Source organism: Sus scrofa, chromosome 3 (genome assembly GCF_054392235.1).
Source record: "Sus scrofa isolate SSC_HxYL_T2T_F1_AM1 chromosome 3, Sscrofa_HxYL_maternal_Yorkshire_Landrace_v2.0, whole genome shotgun sequence".
NCBI classification, from domain to species: Eukaryota; Metazoa; Chordata; class Mammalia; order Artiodactyla; family Suidae; genus Sus; species Sus scrofa.
In genome coordinates, this window is record NC_139385.1 from 82,535,672 (window position 1) to 82,561,669 (window position 25,998).

General features: G+C 37.0%; 1 protein-coding gene and 1 long non-coding RNA gene across 3 annotated transcripts in view; both read left to right on the forward strand.

The window, feature by feature from the left end:
• The window catches only part of EXOC6B (exocyst complex component 6B), a 607,614-nt gene that overhangs the window by 425,685 nt on the left and 155,931 nt on the right, over window positions 1-25,998 (forward strand). For both annotated transcript variants that reach the window (XM_085018912.1, XM_085018911.1), the window contains exon 19: window positions 2,075-2,216. In XM_085018912.1, coding sequence (XP_084875038.1) covers window positions 2,075-2,216 — 142 coding nt within the window. The remainder of the gene's footprint in view (window positions 1-2,074; window positions 2,217-25,998) is intronic.
• LOC146404733 (uncharacterized) lies at window positions 21,377-24,454 on the forward strand. The gene is made up of 2 exons (XR_014841698.1): window positions 21,377-22,065; window positions 22,112-24,454. It is a non-coding gene; the product is annotated as an uncharacterized LOC146404733 (long non-coding RNA).

Here is a 25,998-nt window from a genome sequence, read left to right on the forward strand (position 1 = left end):
CAGTTATGTTGAACTCAGTGGCTCCTTGGTGGTACCTCTTACAGGTTTACAGGGGGTTTAGTTGAAAGCATGCCATTTAATGTAGATTTCTTTTATGTGACTTTTCTCCTTAGGATTCTTTATGCTTCCATTGGTTTGTTCCCACTTGGTCTCTACAGTATTCCCTAACTTAAGTATTTCCATTTGTTGTCTCAAATCAACCACAGAATGGGGGTCATCCGAACATACAAACAGAATCATATAGACAAGGAATATTTTTAGAATGTGTAATATAATACATCATTGTTTATTATTCTATTATTTTTATTCTATAAAGTGATATGTTAGTCAAATAAAAATGTAAAAGATACTCAATCTCACAAAGTAATCAAAGACATAAAAATCAAAAAATATCTCTGGTTTAATTAGGAGAAAAATTTATAATAGTACTCGGTGCTGGTGAATATGCAATTAAGTGGTGCCCTTAGAAGTATCTAGGGACTTTGTAAATCAGAATATACCGTAGGCAAAGCAGTTTATAATTAGATATTTGGAAATCTGGCTTCTATCTGTGTTCCTCTTCATATATACATATATGCATTATGAATGCAATATATTGATACCCTTCATATTAGTAGATTTGAGAAATAATCTTAAAGAATTATCCAAAGTATTATAAAAAGACATGCAAATTTTAAAATTCATTATAATATTATTTGTTATATTTTTTTCCATTTAAAGTATACTACTTTTGTGGAAGGACTTGGCCCAGTAAAATATATGAAAAATATGTAAAAAAAAATACTATAGTCAGAATCTGGCATTTTCATGGAGACCTGCAGTACTCCATAAGCTATTCTGTTTATACTAACAAAAAGAAGAAGCGGGGGGAGAAGGAGAAGGAAGGAAAAAAAGAAACAACCTAAAACTCCAACAAATACATTGTGATATACTAAATGGAATGCTGTGGAGTAATTAAAGGAATAAACTACAACCACATGTATTTCATTTAAAAAATTTATATTCATAGCATTGAACCAAAAAAGCAATTTGTAGCAGGATATACTATATAATATTATAGAAAGTTTCAAGTACATAAAATAATACAATATATTGTTTCTCATTATATACTTGTCATATAGTATTTTTATAATGCACATGGTATACTTAACACAAGAAATGGTCACCTCTGGGGAGAGGTAAGAAATGACTTAAGGAGGTCATACAAGGGTCTTAAACTATATTTGTAATACTTAGTGGATTTAGTGTTCATCACGTAAATCTAACTACCTTTCTGTATGACTGAAATATCTCGTAATTTCCAGACAGAAGGATCCACTAACTAATTTGAGAACTCAGACTTTTTAAAACATCCTGTTTGTCAGAATAGATAGTAAATAACAAATAGAATGGATATATATTTGGGAAAAATGGATATATCTTCCATTATAAGTGTATACCTTAGACCTAGGACCGAGATAGATATTAAGTATTTAAATATTTTAAAGAAGATAGTAAAATATTAATTTTAATATCAGTATTTTAAAAATTAGCTTGGAGTTTGTGTTCATAAACCTCAATGTTTATTTTTATTGTTTATTTTTTATCCGTTTAATTGTTTTTTTCAGAAAATCTTTTTAAAAGGTTATTTTCATTTTATATATGTTAAATCATACTGGTAGTAGTAAGGACTGGTTTCTAGATAAGTTAGGAATTGTTATTTACATTTTTTAAAAGATATTATGGTAGTTTTAGAAGGAACTTTCTGAAATGTATTCTCTGGAAAAATTACTTCTCAGTTTATTAAAATTTCAAATGTTGTTTATTGTTGTTTTAGGGAAAAAGTGCTTCATGAATAAATAGCTGGGCTTTATGAATTTTTACTGAGCATTATAGTGACATGTGTGATGATAATGGAGCAAATAGTTAAGATGACTGCCATCAAGTGCTGTTAATTCCAAAATATTTGAATGCAAGGCTTATCATGATGCAGAAAACCTTAAAGAAACTCTTAACTGAAAATTAAATGATTTTAATTTTTGTTGGAATTTCATTTTAATTCATCACCATTATGATTTATATTCTTGCATTTCAGGGGAAGGTAGCCCAGACAGCATGTATGTCAGCTTGCAAGCATTTAGCCACGTCTTTGATGCAACTTTTGCTGGAAGCTGAAGTAAGGCAACTCACCTTGGGAGCATTGCAGCAGTTCAACTTGGATGTCAGAGAATGTGAACGTAAGACAGTAAACCATCTCTTCACTTGTTTGTTTTATCTACATACTCAATTCTGCGGGGAAAAAAAACATGTTTGGTCGCTGGGATTTTGGTCCTAATGGAGTCAGAGAATACCTAGATGATAGCAATAATTTGTAGGACATCTAGAAATAGAGTCTATCAACAAGTTAATTCAAGTAACCCAAAAGTGCCATAGGTCCATATGCAGAACAGAGAGGATCCCTGGGCACACGGCAGTTTGTAATCTAGAGGGGGTTATAAGGCAGACATGCATTTAATATACACCAGAGAAAACCTAATTAGTCCAAAGTCTTCAAAAGAAGGCAGTTCTCCACCATCTCCTTTTTATGTTATATTTTAAAACTATTTTTTCATCTTATCAGCAGATGCTTCTTAGATCTAAAGAACAAATGGGGTGTGCATTTATCAGTCAGAAATGCTTTCTCTGAGAGGTAGAAACAGAAAACCAAAGAGTGATTAAAACAGGTTTTATTTTTCTCAGAGGCAGTGAATTGCTATATTAATTTATTTTCTCAGTAATGTCATCAAGGACTTAGGCTCTTTTGTTCCCTCTCCTCTGTCATACTTAAGAGTGTAGACTTTTCCTCTTTGTGTATATTATAGTCACAAAGGGTTCACATTCAGTGCAGGGAAAAGATGTCAACATCACCTATTCTTTTTATTAAAAAAAATTAAAATCTTTTCAGGAGACCCCTAACAAACTTCCCTGTATGTGCCATTGGTCAGAATATAGTTGTACGGTCACTTCCAGCTCTAAGGGAGGTTGGGAGATTGAGTATCTGGCAAAGTGAAAGAGGAGCATCATTATTGACATAGTTGATTTATCATCAATCTGCTTTTTTTTTTTTTTTTTTTTTTGCTTTTGAGGTCCGCACCTGAGGCATATGGAAGTTCAAGTTTCCAGGCTGGGGGTAGTTTGGAGCTACAGCTGCCTGCCTCTGCCACAGCCATACTAATACAGGATCTGAGTCACATCTGCGACCTACACCACAGCTCACGGCAATGCTGGATCCCTGGGTCACTGAGTGAGGCCAGAGATCGAACCCACATCCTCGTGGATCCTGGTTGGGTGCGTTAACCACTGGGTCACAAAGGAAACTCCTCATCTACTTGCAGTTGAACACAAAATCAGCCTTTGCTTAACAGGGAAGAAGGAAGGAATGAGTGTTGTGTTTATTGTGCTGTCAGTGAGAAATGAAAATGAACATATGTCTCCTGGAAACTTTTTTTGGATTCTAAGAAAATTAGAATAGTGGGGAATTTCGTGAGTCTGCTAACTCTTCTGCCCTACCTTTTCATTTTTTACTGCTTATTGGTTTCCCTTGGTTAACTTCTGATGCTGGAAATGAAGGTTTTCTTGGCTATACTGTTTTTAATTAATTAAATAATTAAGATGTCCAGTTCTAGCTCTCACGGAGTAACAGGTATCAAAGTCACCCTCCTGCTATAAACAGCTATAAAACTGGATAAACTGTGTGAAGCAACTTTTTCTGTTCATTAGACAGCCAGCAGCACAAGGTGTGATCCTTCAGAGGAAATACATCAGGTAGACTTGACATTTACTCTTGTTTTCTGTCTGGGGGCACTATCCACACACAGTGCGGGAAAGTAGAGCTCAAATAAAATGCAAAGTTTTGTGCAGGGAAAAAACCCCAGAGATTAGCATATAGTACTGTTGAAGCAGCTGAGGTTTGTGGGGCCAAGGTATCAGAGAGCAGAGAATTGTTTATAGAAGTAGTTTTAGGAGTTCCTGTCATGGCTCAGTGGTCAACGAATCCGACTAGGAACCATGAGGTTGCGGGGTTGATCCCTGACCTCACTCAGTGGGTTGAGGATCTGGCGTTGTGGTGACCTGTGGTGTAGGTTGCAGACACGGCTTGGATCCTGAGTTGCTGTGGCTCTGGCGTATGCTGGTGGCTACAGCTCTGCTTGGATCCCTAGCCTGGGAACCTCCATATGCTGTGGGTACAGCCCTAGAAAAGGCAAAAAGACAAAAAGACAAAAAAAAAAAAAAAAAAAAAGAAGAAGTAGCTTTAGAAATCTGCTTAAGGAGTTTCCAACATGGCTCAGCAGAAACAAATCTGACTAGCATCCATGAGGACTTGGGTTCAATCCCTGGCCTTGCTCAGTGGATTAAGGATCCCTTGTTGCCATGGCTGTGGTACATGCCTCAGCTGCAGCTCTGATTAAACCCCTGGCCTAGGAACTTCCATATGCTTCAGGTGTAGCTGTTTAAAAAAAAAAAAAAATGTTATTCAAGCTCTGTTGTATAAGGGGTAATAACAAGACTTGACAAGATAAAGGTAATCTTCTGATTAAAAAAAAAAAAGTTGTCTTCCAAAACACTCAACAATCTTTGAAGGAAGAGGAACATTAAAAAGTTTTCAGATTTACAACCACATACCATCCACAATTTCACATCAAAAGGCTAAAATCTGACATACAAAGAAGTAGGAAAGTAGGACCCATAGCAGAAGAAAAAATAAGCAATAGAAATAGACCCACTGATTACACAAATGTTGAAAATAGTGGACAGGGCCTTTAGAAAACTGAATATTAATATATTCATTATCTTAAAGGAAAGGTGGATATAATGCATGACTGTAGCTGAAATTGTCATAGGGAAGAACAAATCTGACTCCATATTAGATCCGTTTCTTTTACGTTAACCTTTGTGCTCTGTTGCCCATGCTTAGTCATGCTGGTTCTGCACCTTTTGTAAATGAATGTTGCCTATAGCTTGAAATGTATAGGATGCTTAACCATGACCTGGCCTGAACACAGAATAATAGAAACAGTGTGACCTAACTGTGACCTGATATACCTGGACAGCTACAAGAGCGAAAGATCCAACACCAAGAAGTTTGCAACAACTGACCAGGTCCCTCCCTCACCATGCCTTTAAAAGTTTCTTGCTGAAGGTCTTCAGGGAGTTCAGGCTTTTTAAGGCATGAGCCACCTGTCTCCTACCATGACCCTGCAATAAACCTTTCTTTGCTCCAAACTCTGACATTTCAGTATTGTTTGGCCCTAGTGTGCATAAGGCACACAGACTTGCATTTGATAACAAAATTTTTCAAGGTTTAATAAAAAATATTAGCCCACTGATTCAAAAAGATCAACAAATCTTTAGCAAAATAAGCACATAGCCACACCAAGGCAAATTGTGGTCAGATTGCTAAAAATAAAAATAGTAAAAGAAAAAAATCTTAAAGGCAGAAGAAAGTACCCATTACATAATAAAAAGCAATGATAAGAATTACTGTAAACTTCTTATCAGAAACTGCAAGTAGAAGAAACAAGGCAGGAGAAGAAGATCTGAAAATATGAAAATGGAAAAAAAAATGCTTATCAAACTGAACTCCGCTGTGAAAAATATCCTTTGAAAAGAAAGGTAAAATAAGACATTTTCAAATAAACAGAAGTTGAGAAAATTTCGCATCAGAAGGTCTGCACCACAAACACATTTAAAGGTAATTTTTCAAGTTGAAAGGAAATGATACTAGATGTCAGCTCAGCTCCACAGTGCGGATTACATTATTCAGAGATGTTTACCACACTCTTTTCCCACATCTTTTTCTAGAATCTCGATACTACCTTATTAAGAATCAATATCTATTAGAAGGAAATCCACAGTGTTGTGTACACATTCAAAATTTTTTAATTAAAAAAAAAGCATTGATATCTAACTTCCCTTACCTTGCCCTTATCTGGTCAAGCTTGTGACTTGATCATAAGTAAGAGCGTGTGGGAGAAGTCACCTTTGTGACTTCTGTGGCCGGATCAGAAAAGGCAGTGAAAGCAGCCTCCATCTCCTTAGTTAGCTCCTGAAGTCTTCATCCTGTGTGGAAGCCTAAAACCAGTTCATGTGGCGAGAGCACATGAAGAGGCTCTGATATGTGATATTTTAAATTTTATGTTGTTGGTGCTGTATTTTGTTGTGTTCCTTTAAATAGTGCTAGGTTTTGTCCTGACCTGGATTTATGTTACTTGGTTGGATCCTTTCAAGGCTTGCTTTTACATTTATATTGGGTCCAGAGCAGTGTTTTGTTTAGGTCGTATTTAATCCCAAATCTAAAGCAACACTGTCTGAAGGATTCTATCCCATGTACCAGGGATCTGAAGATCCTTCAACTCTGACTGGTGGAAACCCAGAGGATATCCAGCTCCACAATCACTCCGCAAATTATTCTGGTGATTTTTTTTCCTCAGCCTTGGGTAGTTTTGACTTATACACACACAGATTAGTATCCAGCCAAATATTAAATGGGACCCTTTTATAGTTTTCCTAAGAATTCTCTTTTGCAATTCCCTCCATCTGGTAATTGGCCCTGCAAGTTCAAGTTGCTTTGGCATTCTGGATTGCAGTCTCTGTCTTTTCAACTCAGGCTGCCGTGCTTTGTTTGGGTTCCCTCCCTTTGCCTTGTTATACATCACAGCCTGGAAACTGCTGCTAAGCATGTTCACCTGAATTGTTTTCTTTCTTTCAGAGATTACAGTCCTGCACTGATTATTGTCTAACATCTAAAGCCATTCTTTCAGATGCTTTGCCAGTTTTCCAAGCTTTTTTTTTGGGGGGGTGGGCAATGGGAAGATAAGTCTTCTTCCTATTATTCCATCATGACCAGTAGTGGAATTAATATCTTTTCAAGGTTTTATGGAATTAATACTTGCTCTTTGTGGAAATCTCTAGGGAAAAAAGAAAAGTACAAAAGGAAAATAACATAATCTCACCATTCAAAAATAAGTACAGTTTCAGGGATTACATCCAGACATAACATCCAGCAGTCACAGAATAGTTTCTAGATGCCATCCACTAGATTCCTTGCATCTAGTTAGCCAAAATAATCTTCCATGACCCTGCCTTAACCAGTTATTTCCCTGGAGAATGACACATAATGGTTGGCTAAACCAATCAAGATCGATTCTTGATGTTGAATATGAAGTCATCCCTTTCTAAGTTTTGGGGAATGGTAGAACCTCATTCTGATATAAATAAAAGGGAGAAAAATGCTTTGAGGTTGGCAACCAACCATTATTGGTTGAACAGCAGAGTCTGGTGAATGATTGAGAATGACTCGTGACTTCTTTTTTGTAGAGCTAAAAAGTAAAGAGCGATGGAGTATAATAAGCTAAAATATTGACGTGGAGGAGTAATGGTCTGAGAGAAGCACTGATGAATAAGGAAAATACCCATTGTATAGCCTGATTCTGAAGGACATTTTGTGTAGAAGAATGAGCAGCTTCTGCTTTTGAGACCCTTAGGCAAATTGGTATCCTGAGCAGAGAGGCAGCTTTCAGTTCAGACTAAGAGGTAAAGAGATCATTTAATGAAAAGGTGGAAGCATTTTAGATTATTAACTATGCAAAAGGGGTTCCAGAGAGCCAGTGTCTTATCTGAAAAGCCATTTGATATTTGTAATAGGCTTTCAAACTTAGGATCAGCTTGATCCTAACATTTGTAAGGTATGACAGTGCCTCTGATAATCACATTACCACTGAAAATTTTTCTCCCTGTATTGTAGAGCCACCAGGGTTCATTGATTTAGAAGTTAATGTTTCATTTCTGATTGGCATTAATTTGTCTGTCAAAAACTTTCCATGGACATTTATTTTAATTTAAAAGAAAGAATTCTATTCTGTGTCTTTTGCTATACCATCCCCCTCATTTTTTTCTTTAGATGCTCAGTGGTCTATAAAAAATCTTAAAGAAATGATACATAAGATTCACATAACTATACAGAGGCGTATAAAAGCAGCCCCAAATGACAAGATAATTAACACTTACATCTTTCTCCCAGTGGTGTGTGCGTGAGGTATTTTTGCTATTGTCTGTGAGTCCTTGAAAGAACTGTATAGGACCTGAAAGAAATAAAACTTTGGACAAGGTAGAATGTGAATGGTTCTTGAGTGTCTGACTTTGAGGCCTGGGCTCTACTTTCTTAGATCCCAAATACATAGGGGGATTAAATGCATTATCACAAGCCTGAGATATTCAGCTCATTTAATATAGTCATTAAGAACACAGATTTTAAGAGTCAGCTCAACCAAATGGATTCAACTCACTACTTCTTTTCAGTGGGACCATGTGTATTTAACCTCCCACGGCACCATTTTTCAAACAGTAATAATAATAGTACCTAATATTATAGGGATGGGGCCAGAATTAAATGAGATAATGTATGAAAGGGTTTATTTCATGAGTGGCAAAACATTAAATATGCCATAAGAAGCAGCTTCTCCTGTGGTTATCATTAGCAGCAGCAGTTATTAAATATCCAGCAACTCTCAGAAGGTCTTCTGCAGGCTACTCAAACCTTTGTCTGTAGTTTGTGACTCAGTTTTGGAGACGCCAGGTTATTTGGTGTAAGAAATTAAGTTTTGCTTCTTGGTAGTTGTCTGTCGAACTCCTGTGGTTGTTCTGAAGGGTGTCATCCAGAACTGATGATTTCCTGATTCTCATTTTATGCTTTTGCAAGAAATCAGCGCCAATGTTTACTAGAGGTGATAACTACTGCTTTGGATGCCACTATCTAGTAAGAGCGTTGTTGTTAGGTGATTCTTACTGACAAGCTAGCACCTTTAAGGTGAAGATGATTAGGAATTCGGGAGATATGAAGAAATTATTCCTTCCCCCTTAAAAACTGACATTGACCTCTTGAGTGTTTGTGCTTTGTACATATTTCACCTATCCCCATATGTTCATATATCTTATATTTGGTTTTAAATATTAAAATACTAGATCCTGGCAGAGAGGCCAGATTTTAAATACTAGTAGATCTTTATGACCTAATCCTTATCTTCTTGATCAAACTACTGTATCTCATTCATGTACTAAGATATTCAGTCTGACTGGGTTTGGAATTTCCTAATAATTCCAAATAATTTTTATTTTGTGTCTCTTAAAAATAAGGAGGTCTAGGTTCATATTCCAGCTCAATTACTTGTTAATAGCACTCATTCAGTAATCTGTTGATTCATTCAGCATATATATGTGGCATATATATGTGCCCCTACTCTGTGCAAAGTGCCATGCTAGAGGCTAGAGACAAAAATGGGAAACCATTGATTTTTAAATAGGAGCGTGACTTGATCAGATTTGTGGCTTTAGACAGAACTCTGCAATTTATCAGGAGCCTCAGAGATCAGTTATAAGGCTGTTGCAGAAATTCATGGTAGAGATGATTTGGGAGCTTCAGCATATTTACGCGTCATAATTTAAGCCATTGGAGTGGATGAATCAATTCATCTAACTGTCCTGAGTCCACCAGTAAACTCAAAATGCTCATCCCTGCTGTTTTTGTCTCTCAGTGTTGTTCTAAAGTCAAACGAGATAATATACATAAAATCATTTATATACAGACATAGGAATTTTATTTATTTCAGTTATTTTTTTATCCACGTGCTTTCATTTGCTTTTGTCTTATTTCTTTCCCACTGCCATGGTTATATAGTTTGTATTGTATGTTAAATATTTTCTGTTTTTAGTTATCTGCTCAGGTTCCTAAATTATTCAAAAGATTGCAATCCTAAAAATATAAGACAGACAAATCCAGAGGACATTTTGTTGCAAGGAAAAGCAACAACAATCGCATCTTTTTAAATTTAGTGTAATCCACTAGTTTCTGTGTGGTTTAGCAGATTACAAACCCAACTAGTATCCATGAGGATGCAGGTTCAATCCCTGGGCTCACTCAGTGGGTTAAGGATCAGCATTGCCGTGAGCTGTGGTGTAGGTTGTAGACACAGCTTGGATCCTGCATTGCTATGGCTGTGGCATAGACTGGCAGCTGCAGCTCCGATTCAACCCCTAGCCTGGGAACTTTCATATGCTCCAAGTATGGCCCTAAAAAGCGAATAAAATAAAATAATAAATAAATAAATTTAGTGAAATCCATCTCTTCCCAGGGCCCATCAGCCTTTCTGCACAGAACACACTGGGTATCCCAGTAGAGAAAGGCAATAGAATGCATCTTGCCCAATTCTTAGTTCTTTAATGGTTGAATTAATCTGAGCTTGCCTTACTATTTTGGAAAGGAACAAGGGCTCCAAAGCCTTCCATTTCACCCTTCTTACCATACTAGCCTTCACTTTCTTCACAGGTCAGAAAACCAATGTGGAGAATCTGCCTTAACTCAGGATTTAATGAAACAACTTCAGAGCTAATTCCTGATCTCAGTAAACCTACTGTGATATGAAATAATCCCAGAAAACCCTTTGTCACCTAACTCCATGCATCCCACTCTAACTAAAGATGAGATGGCTTTCCGCATCCCTGGAGAATTAGTTTTAGCCCAAAGTCAGGATCCACCAGTTACTGAAAAGTTTGAATATTTCCATCTCTTTGTATATATGCACTAAAATAAATGGCTGCAGGTTCCCTTGTGGTATAGCAGACTGTCCTCTGACTCAAAATGAGATGTTTTAGCAAGTCTTAATCAGGCACACCTTAAGAGGCTTGCTCATGATTTTGCTGCTGGGGCTTCTGAACTGAAGAATCTTTATGAAGTGATCTCTCAGAACCCTACGTACCAGGCCCAAATGCCTGCCATTTGGGGTATCTGTACTCACTTATTTTGACCTTCTCCATTACTAAAGCCCAGCTATCCTTGCCCTTCTACTTCCATATAGTTAACTATCTACCCTTAGTCACTCCCCACAGAGTCTGTCTTAGAACTTAAGGCATTCCTTTACCGATCTCTTCCTGATGTGAGGGAGGCAGAAGACAAGTGAGTCCTCAGGACCTTGGTGAGAAGTGTAAGGGAAGCATATGTGACAGGTCTCACTATCATTTTGCTCTTGCAGCCTCTGAAGTTTACATTTTGCAAAGCAAGTTTTGGTCCTTAATAAATAAGCCCATACTAAGCCCAAACTACATCGGCCAACCAAGCAAACTCTTAAAGTGACTGCTAGCTCTTACATTAAATCAGGCCTCCTTGCCGGGATGCTATACAGTAATTAATTTGTCATTCAGAATTGTGTTTAGGAGTTACCGTCGCGGCGCAGTGGTTAACGAATCTGACTAGGAACCATGAGGTTGCAGGTTCGGTCCCTGCCCTTGGTCAGTGGGTTAACGATCCGGCGTTGCCGTGAGCTGTGGTGTAGGTTGCAGACGAGGCTCGGATCCCGCGTTGCTGTGGCTCTGGCGTAGGCCAGTGGCTACAGCTCCGATTCGACCCCTAGCCTGGGAACCTCCATATGCCGCAGGAGCGGCCCAAGAAATAGCAAAAAAAAAAAAAAAAAAAAGAATTGTGTTTAGTCTTCCTTAAATAGTGCAAAATGCTATTCACACAGCTTTTCCCCCTAAGATTCCTTAGAAGAACTCTTACATTTCCATCTGAATATAATTCTTTTCTTCCCTGCTCTTATTTTGAATATCACCCTTGAGGCCATGTTGTGTTTAGATCTTAGTCACAGGACAAGATTCAGTAAGGGATAGAGGGAGCTCCCTGGTGGCTCAATGGGATAAGGACCTGGCATTGCCACAGCTGTGGCATGGGTCATTGGTGTAATGCAGTTTATACTATCTCACAGACTTGTTGAGATAATTGAGTAATTAACACATAACAAATGTCCAGTAACTGTTAGTGGCCATCCTCATTGTGAGTGACATTATTATCATCAGAAAGAGTCCTAAGCTGGAAGGAAATTTGTATTATAACCTCAGTTTTGCCATTAACTTGCTATATTATGGTCTTGGGAATTCATTAAGCCTTTTTGGATCTTAGGCTTCTCATTTGTTAGAACATTAGACTAGATGATTTCTGGGTTTCTATTTAGTTCCAAGGTACTAGGATTTATTATGGGAGGAAAGACTGTATGGATATTTTTTGTCTATGGAGAGTTGTTATAAGAATTAAATGAGGTAATGTATATGAAATGCTTTACAGAGCCTAGTACATACATACATATTTGTAAGTACTAATCAATATTAAGTATGCTTATTATAGTTTTCATTATAGTTATATAGGATAACATACATGGTCATCAGGGGTCTTAGAGTATATGAAAGCAAAAAGCAGGTTTTGAGTGATTGCCATCAGAGGCTCTTGTAAATTCAATGACCTTTGGAATACAGTCAGTAATTTTTTTTTTTCTCAAAGAAACCTTGTATATAATTCGTTAAGACAAGATTGTCCCATAGCTTTATGCTATTTACTTTTGGATAATACTAGTTTAGAAAGAAACTTGTATATTCAAGATCTGGAGCACTGTAGTAGCTTGTAAAAATGTCAGTGTGGTTGTGGGTAAAATCAGAGTTGCCATGATGAAATGTGTTAATTAAGCAGTCCTGAATGTCAGAAGACTCTAAAGAATATGAATATATTTTCTTTTGGAAACTTAGTTACCAGGACCTTAGTACTGAGATAGTATTAAAATGACAAAGAGATTTAAGGAGAAGCTGGCTTTCTATGAGATTAACTTTAATGTTAGAAATGTTAAATCATTATGGCAAGTAGTACCATCTCATACTGTGGGATTCTTGTGGCAAGTTTTGAATTTACTTCTTTTCTATTAAAGTATATATTCTATATTTTATCCAAAAGATGCTTTTTAAAAAAATTTTTTAATTTTGCCTTTTCTGGGGCCGCTCCCATGGCATGTGGAGGTTCCCAGGCTAGGGGTCTAATCGGAGCTGTAGCCACTGGCCTACGCCAGAGCCACAGCAATGCCAGATCCAAGCTGCATCTGCGACTTACACCACAACTCACAGCAGCGCCAGATCCTTAACCTACTGAGCAAGTCCAGGGATCGAACCTGCAACCTCATGGTTCTTAGATTTGTTAACCACTGAGCCATGATGAGAACTCCCCCAAAAGAGACTTTTAAAATTATGTCTTATCTTAATTATTATCTCTTTAAGTCTTATGAAGAGAACTGTCTTAAGAATGAAAAGTTTAAAGGGAGACACATGTAGAAAGTTTGAGCCCATTAAAATTTTAAACCTTATCTCCCTAGGTTAGATCAAAATAGCAGATGCCTCCTTTGTTTGAGGATATGTAATGCCTGAAGATGTAGATTTCTTGTAGGAAGGTGACTGAAGGGCATTTTGTGTGTTTCAGTATCATTAATTTTAGATCCCTTAACTTCTATCCTCAGCCTCATCTTTCTGAATTACAATTTTAAAACAAGCTTTCCCTTTCCGCCCTCTCCCATCTGAGAAACATTAAAATAAAAAGATTGATGATAGTCTTTGAGTTTGTATGCAAAAAAATAAACTTGCTTCCTATAATTTGCAGTGTTCTGCACATGTAAAAATCTAGAGATAATTAGTTGTTATTGCTTTAATGTGATGGAGACAATAACTTATTCTATGAGACAAGCTCCAGGGCTAATGAATTTTGTCTCTTGGTTGATTGACTGGTTAATGGAATCAGAGAAATATTTTATGCTTCTTCTTTACAAAAATGCTTTTATTCTCTACTAGAAATGTATAAGGAATTGGGTAACCAGACATTGTTAGAGTACATACTTCTCTGTTCATTTTATCATTTGTTTTTCCCTTTTCTCAGTTTTGTTCAGTATTCTTGTTTCTAATTCTCATTTTTTAAAAAAATTTATTTGAGTATAGTTGACTTACAGTGTTGTTTTAGTTTCAGGTGTACAGTGAAATAAATCAGTTATGCATATGAACATATCGATTCTTTTTTCCCATATGGGTTATTACAACCTATTGAGTGGATTTTCCTGTGCTAAACATTAAGTTCTTAATCATCTATTTTATACTCTAGTGGGTATATGTTATTCTCACCCTCCCAAATCCTCCCTCCCACCAACAGTTTCCCCTATGGTAACCATGAGATTGGTTTTGAAATCTGTGAGTTTGTTTCTGTTTTATAAATAAGTTCTTTTGTATCATTTTTATTAAACTTCACATATAATACTATCATATGATATTTGTCTTTCTCTTTCTGACTTACTTCTCTTAGTATGATAATCTCTAAGTCCATCCATGTAGCTGCAAATGGCATTATTTCATTCCTTTTGGTGGCAAAGTAATATTCCATTATAGATACATAAATATGTACCACATCTTCTTTATCCATTGCTCTGTTGATGGACATTTACATTGCTTCCACATCTTGAATATTGTAAATAGTGCTGCATTGAACATTGGGGTGCATGTATCTTTTCGAATTATGGTTTTCTCTAGATAGATGACCAGGAGCGGGATTGATGGATCTTATGGTAGTTCTGTTTTTCTTTTTTTGAGGAATCTCCTTAATATCCTCCTTACTGCACCATTTTACATCCCCACCAACAGTGTAGGAGGGTTCCCTTCTCTCCACACCCTCTTCAACATTTGTTGTTTATAGACTTTGTGATGATGGCCATTCTGACTGGTGTGAAGCGATATCTCATTATGGTTTTGACTTGCATTTCTCTAAAAATTAGTGATGTTGAGCATCTTTTCATGTATTTTTTGGCTATCTGTCTCTCTTCTTTAGAGAAATGTCTATTTAGATCTTCTGCTTTTTTTTTTTTTTTTTTTTTTGGTCTTTTTAGGGACATCCCAGGCTAGTGGTTGAATCATAGCTATAGCTGTGGGCTATGCCACAGCCACAGCCACATGAGATCCAAGCTTATACCATAGCTCATGTCACTGCTGGATCCTTAAGCCACTGAGCGAGGCCAGAGATCGAAACTGCATCTTCAGTAATACTAGTCAGGTTCATTACTGCTGAGCCACAATGGAAACTGCCTTCTGCCCATTTTTTGATTTTTTTTTTTTCCTGATGTAAAGTTCCATGAGATGTTTGTACATCTTGGAGATTAATCCCTTGTTGGTTGCTTCATTTGCAAAAATTTTTCTCCCATTCTGTGGGTTGTCCTTTCTTTTTTTTTTTTCTTTTCTTTTAATGATTTCCTTTCAAGTTTAATTAGATCCCGTTGGTTTACTCTTATTTTTATTTTCATTGCTTTAGGAGGTGTATCAAACAAGATACTGCTATGATTTATGTCAAAGAGCATTCTGTTCTACCTATGTTTTCCTCTAGGAGCTTTATAGTATCTGGCCTTATGTTTACATCCTTAATCCATTTAGAGTTTATTTTTGTATATGGTTTTAGAAAATGTTCTGATTTCCTTCTTTTACATGTAGCTGTCCAGTTTTCCTAGGAGCACTTATTATTTCCTCCACTCTTTGTTCCTGCCTCCTTTGTTATATAGATTAGTTGACCATAGGTGCTTGGGTTTACTTCTGCTCTCTATCCTGTTCCATTGATCTATATTTTCGTTTTTGTGCCAGTACCATACTCTTTTGAGTACTGTAGCTTTGTAGGACTAACAGCAAAAGATCAGAAGGAGAAATTAGGGAAAGAATCCTATTTACCATCATATAAAGATACCTAGGAATAAACCTAAATAAAAAGGCAAAAGACCTGTACTCTGAAAACTCTAAGACACTGATGAAAGAAATCAAAGATGACACAAATAGATGGAAAGATAGATCATGCTCTTGGATTGGAAGAGTCAATATTGTCAAAATGACTGTACTACCCAAAGCAATCTACAGATTTTCAGTGCTATCCCTGTCAAGTAATCAGTGACATTCTTTATAGAACTAGAACAAAATATTTTAGAATTTGTATGGAAACACAAACAACCCCAAATAGCCAAAGCAATATTGAGAAAGAAAAATAGGACTAGAGGAATCAGGCTCCCTGACTTTAGTCTAATTCTCATTTTGATACAGTATTTGCCATGAAACTTGCAGGTTTCCAAAGGAAAGTCATCAAGTTGGTAATTGTACACACACACACACACGCAAACAAACACACACACACGTGCGTGTGCACACACATGCACACACACACACTGTGATCAACAATTCATTCCTTCTCTTCATTCCTTCTTTTCTCTGCAAGACTTGGAACACTGTAGATATTCTATATATGAAATCAGATTTAAAACTCTGAATTTGTAGGATGAAAACAGAGGCCATAGTTTGGTACTTTGTCAGGCACACAGCTCTCAATCAACCTTTGCAAAAGACTTCTCTAGAATCTTTTGGATTGTAGGGCTTTGTCTCTCTCCCACTTACCAGACCCTTATCAGTTCTTTTTAAAAGCATGTTGAGCTTGGATTCTCACATCTGAAATGATGTGGGAAGAGCACAAACTGCAAATATCTTCTTCCTGTCAAAAAGAGAGGCAGTACAAAGCCTTGCTTTGTTTGCTATTGTCTTCCCACACCTACAAGGTTTGTCATGCTGGGTGCTATGCTGGTATGATGTGCCTTTCTTGGGCTACGGGAAACCCCAAAAGAAGGCTTTCCTGCCTTTTAAAATGGCTATGTCACTTCTCTTTGACTATGGATGATGGACTCTAGAACAGCTTTTCTCAGACATGGATCAGTGAGTAGTGCCCACTCAGGGTTATTTTGGTTTATGGGCTAAAGTTCCTTGAATTCCAGGAGATAAGGCAGTTATTGTCTCTCTGAGTCCATTGCCAGACACCCAGTCATTTGATAGTAGGTGCTGCCAACCTGAGCAGTGAAGGCAGGCAACCTGCTCTTCCTCACCATGGCCTAAGATGCCATCCTTGTCAAGCAAATGGAGATGGATCATGCTGCTCTAACCTTGTTATACATCACTGTCAAATGCTGCCATTGGCTTCCAGAGATTGGCCAATAGAGAAAATAGTTTTTCTGGTAGCAAATGTTACCTCGTTTGGGAGGCATTTTAATGATGGGGAGTACAAAGGACCCACTACATGAAGAATCATATTCCCAGTTAGGCTTCTTTTTCTGTGGCAAATCTCCCAATACCCCAAAATTTGATTGGCTCTTTGGTAAATATGGTACTTACCCCACTCTAAATAAGAACAGTGACTGATTCCTCTTTGAAATTGTTCAGATTTTTCTTCCTGGTTTTATTTCAAGGGGTGTTTTGCTGTGGGGGTCGGGGGTGGAGGTAGTAGCAGGAAATTTAACTTAAAACAGCTAGTAGTTTCCAAAAGTCTACTTCCTTGCTGTACGGTTTTAAAAAGGAGAGGACCAAAGCTCTTTGAGACGATATTCCAAACGTGGTGCTCCTTTCTTCTCCTTTTCTGTTTTAGCAGTTTCAAGTTTCATTCCTTATTTTTTCTCAACTTTGAGACCTTATACACCCTGGAAGTTTTAGGGACTAGAAAGATAAATAAATGCCACTTCAAAGAAGAAAAAGGTTTTAAAAATATATCATGGTTATTGCTGTTTTCTTGTTACTTAACCCTAGTTCCAGACTAGGTAAAACAGATTTCCTAAAGTTAAAGTGTTTGTTTGTTTGTTTTACTATTTCTTTATTAGAAACTTTAAAAAACAATGATTTTAAACTTTTCATTAATCTTCATGATTTGCTTGAAAACACCCAGGGGCATTTTCATGGAGAAATGAGCCCACTGAAATAGCAACTTGTCTTTGCCTTACCATTAGCCCAAGGGCAATGTACGGCCATCTCTTTCTGCTATATCAACTAGCTAGAAACATCACCTCAGCTGAAAATTATTTCTTTAGCATTGTTGCCTCATTCCTTCCAGCCATTTGCAACTCTCTTCTACTCACGTAGGCTAAAATCCTAATGTTTGTCGTAAGTCAGAATCTCCCAAGAATCTCTGATGTATTCACTGCTCTTGCTATTTTTTTTTTTTTTTTTTACAGTTTATATTTTCTTTGGCCCTCACTTCATGTCTTTGGGGCTGAAGCCAACAAACTGTTTATTTTAATTGGGCCATTTTATAGGGTGTAAACCAGGAAATCATATCAAATTCCATGTCTATTTAAAAATTATTTTAATTGTTGAAAGCTGACAAACTTTCAGGCCTACAAGAAGTTCCTGTAACATTCTAACCCATACACTGCCTTTAGGTGGGATAGTATCTTATACATCTCAAAAAATTGATTAAAGTCCTAACTTTTATAAAATACTTTAAAAGAGAAAATTTCATTCCTTTCCATTATTACCTACTCTAGCATTTTGGCATTTGACAGATTCTGATTTGAGTTCTGTCATTTTAATTAAACCACCTATCTAGAAATTATGAATTTTAGAAATTTATCCTTTCTTCCTTTATCTTACATGTGCGTATGTGTTTGTGTGTATGAGAGAGAGAAACCACAAAATCCCCTTAGCATTCCCAATTTCATGTTTCTCAGATTGAAATTTAGAAAATGTGAGGAAGATATCACTGCCAACACTTCCATTTAGAAAAGCTAAAGTTTCAAACACTTGTGAGTCAGTGTACAGAATTTTTTAAGTCCTACTCCATAATGTTCTATAATGGTGGTTGATTTGTGTTTTAACTCTGTTTTCTACTCCTTTCCTGGGAAGAGAAGTAGGTAAGGTAGGGTCACTGGTGGGATAATGTGCACTTGAGTGGGTGAATTGAAGTCTGTGCCTTTGTTTGATCATGAAGTAGCTGTGAATTGGACGGTGCACTTAATCTCTTTCAAAATTTTTTAGTCATTTGTTATGTGTGACTGGTTGGACTAGGATATCCAATTGGACTACATGCTCGTAGTTAGCCATTCAAGTAGGATGAGGTAGACTGGGAAGGGTGTGCTGATAAAGGCAAGTGTTTATATAAATTCTGGGAGGAAATAAAGAACATGGCATATTAGGGACCTAAACAAGTTCATTATCGCTGAGGAATAGGGTGAAATGAAGTGGGGTGGCCGGGAGAAGATGATGGAGATAGAATCAATGTTAGTAGACCCAAAGCAGATTTTAGAGAGGGGACTTTTAGAGAAAGTGGGGTAATGGGGCACATTGCAGAGAGTTGAGGAATGAATGGAAGATAAAGAAGCTGAATCAATGCTTGTAAAGGACTCTTTCAGAAATCAACATGGAAAGAGAAGAAAGAAGGGACTGTTTATGTCATTGCCTCTGAGAATTTGTGATTACTTTCTTTATGTTGCCAATGTTAAGCCTAATAATGGGGACTGTTTAATTGTAAATAACACCAAATATTTTCTATAATGTAACCAAGAATAAAAGAAAAATAATTCTAATTTCTTTGTAGGTATCAGTAAAATTTGCCTAGCAATCATTCTCTTCCATCTTTCTCTGCTCTCTCTTCTTGAATGATGTGCCTTTCTGAAGAAATTCAAGTCTCCTCAGTTTTCCACCAAATCTTAGCAGTCAGATGGCTTAAGTCCTGCCCTTCCCCTCTGACTCACAGGAATCACTTTGTCAGCTGTCTGCCTGTCAGTGGATGGAAACAAGGTGTAGCATCAGCTCCTGCCCAGGCAATTAACCAGGGCAAAGAATGAATTTCTCTACTCTCCTGTAGAAAAGCACTTTTGAGGGCCTTTGAACAGTTTAAAGACACCATTTTCAAGATAGGAGAGCTTTTAATATTTGAATGCTTATTTATCTCCTATACTTCCTAGCAGTTAAGATATTCCTTTAACAGCACCGGTTTATCATGGAAAGAAGTTGCTTATGTACCATAAGAAACAATTACTTTCATTTCCATTTACTCCAACTAACCTAAATTCTCTTAAAACACTAATCTCCCCCTCTCTTGCTGAGGCCTAGGAGTTAAAATGCCTAATGCTTCCTCTAGTGTTCTTGTTGTGGCTGCAGTCTATTCCTTGATCTAGTAACAACCAGTCTAGGGTCTTAGGTTTCACTAACAGAGATTCTCTTCTCCTTTCTTTGTTTTGCCTTTGTTTGTTTTAGGGGGAAAAAAAGAAAGAGGGAAAACACACAAATTGAACTATTAGTGGCAAAGTTTATGTTCTTTACTAAGATGGAGCCTAAGTTTAGATCTTGACCTCTGAAAATAAATTCATTAGTCTCTGTAACCATAATGGCAGGCCAGTATTTGTGTTCATATTGATCTAACGCAAACATTTAAGTGGGGGTTGGACCGTTGTTTTAATATCTTATAGTTCCACTTTGACAGAAAATTTTTCCAACTAATACTGCAACAGTTACATGAAGCAAAGCTAGAAACTATAGAAAATGATATATTTCTCTGGGTAAGATATGCAGAACTTTTTAATTTTGCCATATTGAAAATGATCTCTCATAATGAAGACTTGCTTTAATGTTTTTAAATTTTTGATTCATTGAAGAATTGGCCATGTAAGCAAAAAAAAATGCATATTATTATTGTATCCAATTCCAGTAATTATCACATTAATTATGCTGGGACACATCTGGCTATAACCTAAATATTAAAATGGAATCAAGTTGTATTGTGCTTGATCTGGGTTGGACCTTATGTTCCAACAGCAGTTTTACAACACCAATTGGAAAATCCAATTCTAACACTATCTACCTGGAGTTAGTGCACACTTCACAAGTTAAGGGGTCAGTCCCAGGAGACTGCCTCTCTTCAGACATCAACCCCAAGTCTCAGGTGTCCCCAAGCCACTGCACTTCTTCCTAGCTGACTACAGATTTGAGGCTCACCACACCTGCTTTCAGTTCAGCAGTTCACTAGAAAAACACACATAGCTCACTGAAAACCCTGCACTTTTGTATAAATCATCATGTAAAAATGGTTACAGTTTTATTTTAAAGGGTGCATCTCAGGAACAGCCAAATGGAAAAGATGCTTGGGACAGGATCCTGGGAAGGAGGACCAGAACAGTTTCCATGTCCTCTCCTTATGGAACCCAGATGTGTCAACCTTCCTGCACATCAGCATGTTGACCAGTCAGGAAGATCCACTGAGCTTCAGTGTCCAGAGTTTTTATATGGGATTTCATTACATAGGCATGATTGAATAAATAATTGGCCACACGATTGAAGTCAGTCACCATCCCCTCCCCTCCCTGGAGGTTGGGGTGGGGCTTAAAGTTCCAACCCTCTAGTCACAGGCTTGGTCTTTCTTGCCTGTCCAGCTCCTCCTTGAAAACTACCTAAGGGCCCACAAGGGTCATCATCTCCATAGTGTAAATTTAGATGTAGTCAAAAGAAGCTCATTATGAATTGCTCAGGAACTTTCCTACTGCTTAGGAACTTTCAAGGGTATTTGAAAGGTAGTATCTACGCCAGGAGCTGGGACCAAAGACCAAATACATCCTTTGTTATAGAATGGACCTCAAGAGTCTGTTTGATTCAGTCCCATAGCTTTAAGCAAGTGAAATATTTTCACCCTCATTTTGCAGAGGAGACAACTGTCACTAAAAATGTACATGAATGGCCCAAGGTCACAAAAGTAAATTCTAGAAAGGATTGTAATCCCAGTAACCTTAGCTAATGATATACTCTCATTTTCTGTGGACATCAGTCAGCTGAGACTATGAGACAGTTTTCCTGGCAAATTGTGAGACTGTCCATGAAATATATACCAGAGAAACATTAACTATCTATTTTTTTCAGTTTAGAAAGAATTACAATTAACTTTTTAAAGAGAAAAATCAACTTGGGAAACATCCCATGTGGAACCTACCATAATCATTTCTCTGACTTTCAGCATTTTTCATAGTTTAATATGACATACCTCCACCCTGTCGAGGAGCTCTGACAGTGCTTTGATGCTTTTCCTTCTAATGAGTCAGTGTTTGTTTTATATTGTATACTTATAAAACATTTTACGAATCAGGATTGCTACTGTCATCACTCACTGGGGAAACTAGGAGCCAAAGAGCTCTGTCCAGAAACATAAGCTGCTCAACTATCATTATTTAAAAAAAAAAAAATTATACCCTAATATTTTCCAAAAATGATTCAAGACTATTTTCAGCAGGATATGTTGAAAAAAATTAATAAATTAGGAGTTCCCTTCATGGTTCGGCGGTTAACGAGCCTGGCAAGGATCCATGAGGATGCAGGTTTGATCCTGGCCTTGCTGAGTAGGTTAAGGATCCACCATTGCCGTGAGCTGTGGTGTAGGTCACAGAGGTGGCTCAGATCCCACGTTGCTGTGGCTGTGGTGTAGGCCAGCGGCTACAGCTCCAATTCAACCCCTAGCCTGGGGAACCTACGTATGCCATGGGTGCAGCCCTAAAAAGGAAAAAATAAATAAAATAAAATAAAATAACCATCCTTAAAAAATTTAATAAATTAGGTATAAGGAAAGTGGGATGAAGAGAAGAAAGGTAAGATTACTCTTAGCATAAAAATTAATAGAGATGTAATATAAAAATTTACTGACAGGCATGGTGAATAATATATAAAGTATATAGCTCTCTCAGAGGGTGACATATTTTTAAAATACAAGCTGAATAGAAGACATTGTGTAGTATCAGGGACGTTTACTTCAATCCTAATTTCATAGCCAATGTAAAAATAGAATTCCTCTTGCTATAAATTAGGGAGTGCTCTCTCTTTGTCATTTCAAAGCCTGAAATCATTCCTTTCATTTGAGTTTTTATTCTTTACAATCAACATCATCTAAAACTGTACTGTCCAAATAACTATAGTTACCACCACAGGCAGCTATTAGAGGATTTGAAATGCAGCATGCAGCTCAGAAATGAGCTGTACTGTAAGACCTAAGAGTCCATACTAGATTTTGAAAAAAGCCTCATGAATAATTTTAGACTATTAATTTCATATTGAAATTAAAATTTTTTAGATAAGTGGGTCACACAAGGTATATTGTTATTAATTTTAAATTGAATTTTTCTTGTTCTTGTAATGTGTCTACTAAAAATTCTAAAAGTACATGTGTGGCTTATATTTCTATTTGGATAATGCTTTTCTAGAGAATTGATTTTTCTCTGTTGTGTTAAATGCCCTACAGAATCCTTCTCAACGTAAATTTCAGCTAGCTATAGCTCTGAGTATATGTTCATACAACAAAATAATCAGGGCTGAACAAACACATGGATATGATTAAGTCCGTAAAAGCATAGTAAAAAATCAAGGATATAAAATTTCTACTTTGGTACACCAGTCTTTCTCATCTCTCAGGAAACCCACCCCTTTTATGAGAGATCCTCAGCTTTCTTAGAGATTACACACAAAAGCACTATTGATTGCTAACTGGGGGAGGCTTCTTTTCACCATAGTTTTAAGAGATCAATTGTGAAATTGGACATTATTTTGCAAAATCATGAAGCATCTGGGAACTTTAGAGGAAAATTTTTACTTTACACAGATCTATATAGCTTCATGATTTTATTATTCTCCAAAAAAAAGATATTTAATATGTATATAAGGAACATGTAAAGTGAATATTTGCTTTCAGAAATTCTAGGTGGGGGATGCATATTGAAATGGGATTAGATTTTGACTGGTTCACTGACTTACCTTGTTTGGCCTTAATTTTTTCATCTGTAAAAATCCTCAGTAGTTACAAATGTTCCTTTCGGCTTTAGGATTCTAGGTTGTAGACTTGAGTCCTAGGACATCTTGTGCTATTTTTTGGCAGTTCTATTTCAGTGGACTATTAAGAGAAAGTCTAATGCCATGTAGATGACATTGTTCCGTCACTTGTCATGGTCTTGACTTTCCTTAACCCTTCTTCCTCTGCAGTGCCAAAGACCCTCTGTTTAATTTAATAAATACAGCCAAAGAATTATTATCCATCATTTAGCATATTATTCCCTTAAATAAAGAAGAGCACTTTATTTCTATAAAGGCACCCAGTGCCCTCCTGGCCTCCATGATATGATAGGAACTTACATCATCTTTTAAATCTTAAATAGAATTGTCTTCTAGTTTACTTTTCTAGATACAGTTAACTTCATTAAACTGCTTATGGATTTTCCTCTTGTTAGATATGTTAGGCAAAACAGAGAAATCAGCTTCTCCAGTTTTCTAGGTTTATTCCACACAGGACAGCTCTTCTCTTTAGGGAAATGTGTGCCATCATTGATACCAGTCACTACCAATGCCTGAATCCTCATTTCCTCTCAATGGTACAGTTTAAGGGACTTTCAGGTGGAGGTTGATTGGCCTGTTTACTCAGCAGCATCATGAAAGTGATGCTTCTGGCCATTTCTTCATTTATAGGGAATTAATCCCTTATTAATTTAAAAGCCATGTCTGGCTGTCCTAGGGTTCAGTTGTCTTTCAGAGCAAAAAGGAGCTAGGGGAATTGAACTTAAAAAATTAAACTTCGAGAACAATTTATAAATCTTTTTAGAGTGCTCGTTTGGTATTGCCACTAGACTTTGTTATTTTCAGTTCTAGTCATATTTCTTTCGTGGAAACTCAGAATATGTTACTTTTTCTGCCCTTCTGGAGTTAGGAGATCTAGTGAGGCACTTATTTAAAATATGTAACTTGGTCCCCATGCTGTACAGCAGAAAAAATAAAAATAAATAAAATAAAATATGTAAAAGCAAAGAATAATTTACATCACAGAATTATACCCTAGATATTTAAAGGTGGCTGTTTTTCAAGATCACATGTTCATACAAGCACATTTATACATGTGTAGTCAGTTGAATCTCCAAGGAGCTTTTCCCTCCCACCAGACCTCCCCACCTCCCCGTCTCTTTGATAGTTCTCTCCTTGGTGCGTATTTCCTTATGTTCTGGTCTACCGTTCTCTGACCAGCAGGGCCTTGAGTGGAGTCCCTATGGAGTCCATCAACTCTTCTCTGTAATTAGCTTAGTGAAGCCACTGTGAAGTGATGCAAGAAGGCGTTAGCTTCCCCAGGGCCACACTTCGTAGGCTAGCACTCCTTATCTGTTGCTCCAGGGACCCAGATACCAGGAAACCATTATGTTAATACAGCAACAGCAACTCTTATTTTTGTAATCCCACAAAAATTCCATGTGACCTGACATGATCTGAAGATTAAAAACAAGAACCCAACATACTTTGGACTCCAGAGTCCTGAGTTTTCTTTCTCACCTGACATTTTGGCCAAACCAAACCCAGTCCATTCATTGAAAGCTGGTGATGCCATCTCGTCGATTGTCTGACCTGGAACTTTCCTGGGAGTACATGATGCTAACCAGGGACCTTTGGATAACATTTTGCCCACTGCCTTGTCAGTTTTTTTACTTGAACAAATTGTCTTCTCCTCTAAAAACTGCTCTTTTACCCATTTGGCAGATATTGTACTAGTTTTGATTTTCTGAAATAAATGTTACCTTGTTCATCTTCCTTTGAAAATTATTCTTGTTCTGTGGACCATTTGCAAAGATTCAGAAGAATTACTTTTATATTCTGTTTCCCACAACTTCCTTTTGATAAATTCTCAAATGTTCAGTCTAGTTATACAGATTACAGACTAAGGCAGTCTTTTTTTTTTTTTTTTTTTGAGAGTTATGTTTTATTTGGTGGTCTTACTGAGGATGATAGCCAGGGAGATAGCCTCTCAGGTAGAACTGTTCCAAAGGGGTAAGGGAGGGGCCAAATATAAAGGAATTTTACTGGGGAAAAAGCCAAAAAACAAAAACACAGAGAGTCAAACGTCAAAGGATTACAGGTAATCACAAAAAGTAAACATCTCGAATGATTTTAGTGTTTGGCTATTTATGGGAAGGTGCAAAAGTCTGGGCTTATAGAAGTGGTTCCTTTGATATACATTTTAACCATCTAGGGCCAGTACTCTGTTTTTCTTCATCCTGAAATCCCCTCAGGGTGCACTGTATATAGTATGGCTGCAGTGGCTGGTGGCTCGATGGTAGGCAATGTTCATTGTTTACCAAATTGGCAGGCAACATTTTTTTGTCCATGCTGGTGTTAAAACTTAAAAGTCCTGTATCCTGGCAACTCTGCATGCACGTAGAAGTGCCCGCTGCCCCCCCAAAAAAAAAAAAAAGCATAGGTTAAGCGCTTCCATGTCTTTACTAGCCAACCTCATCTATAACGTCTTAAGGTTTATCCTTTCTGATTTTAATTTCCTTCCCTCTGCTCTCTCTG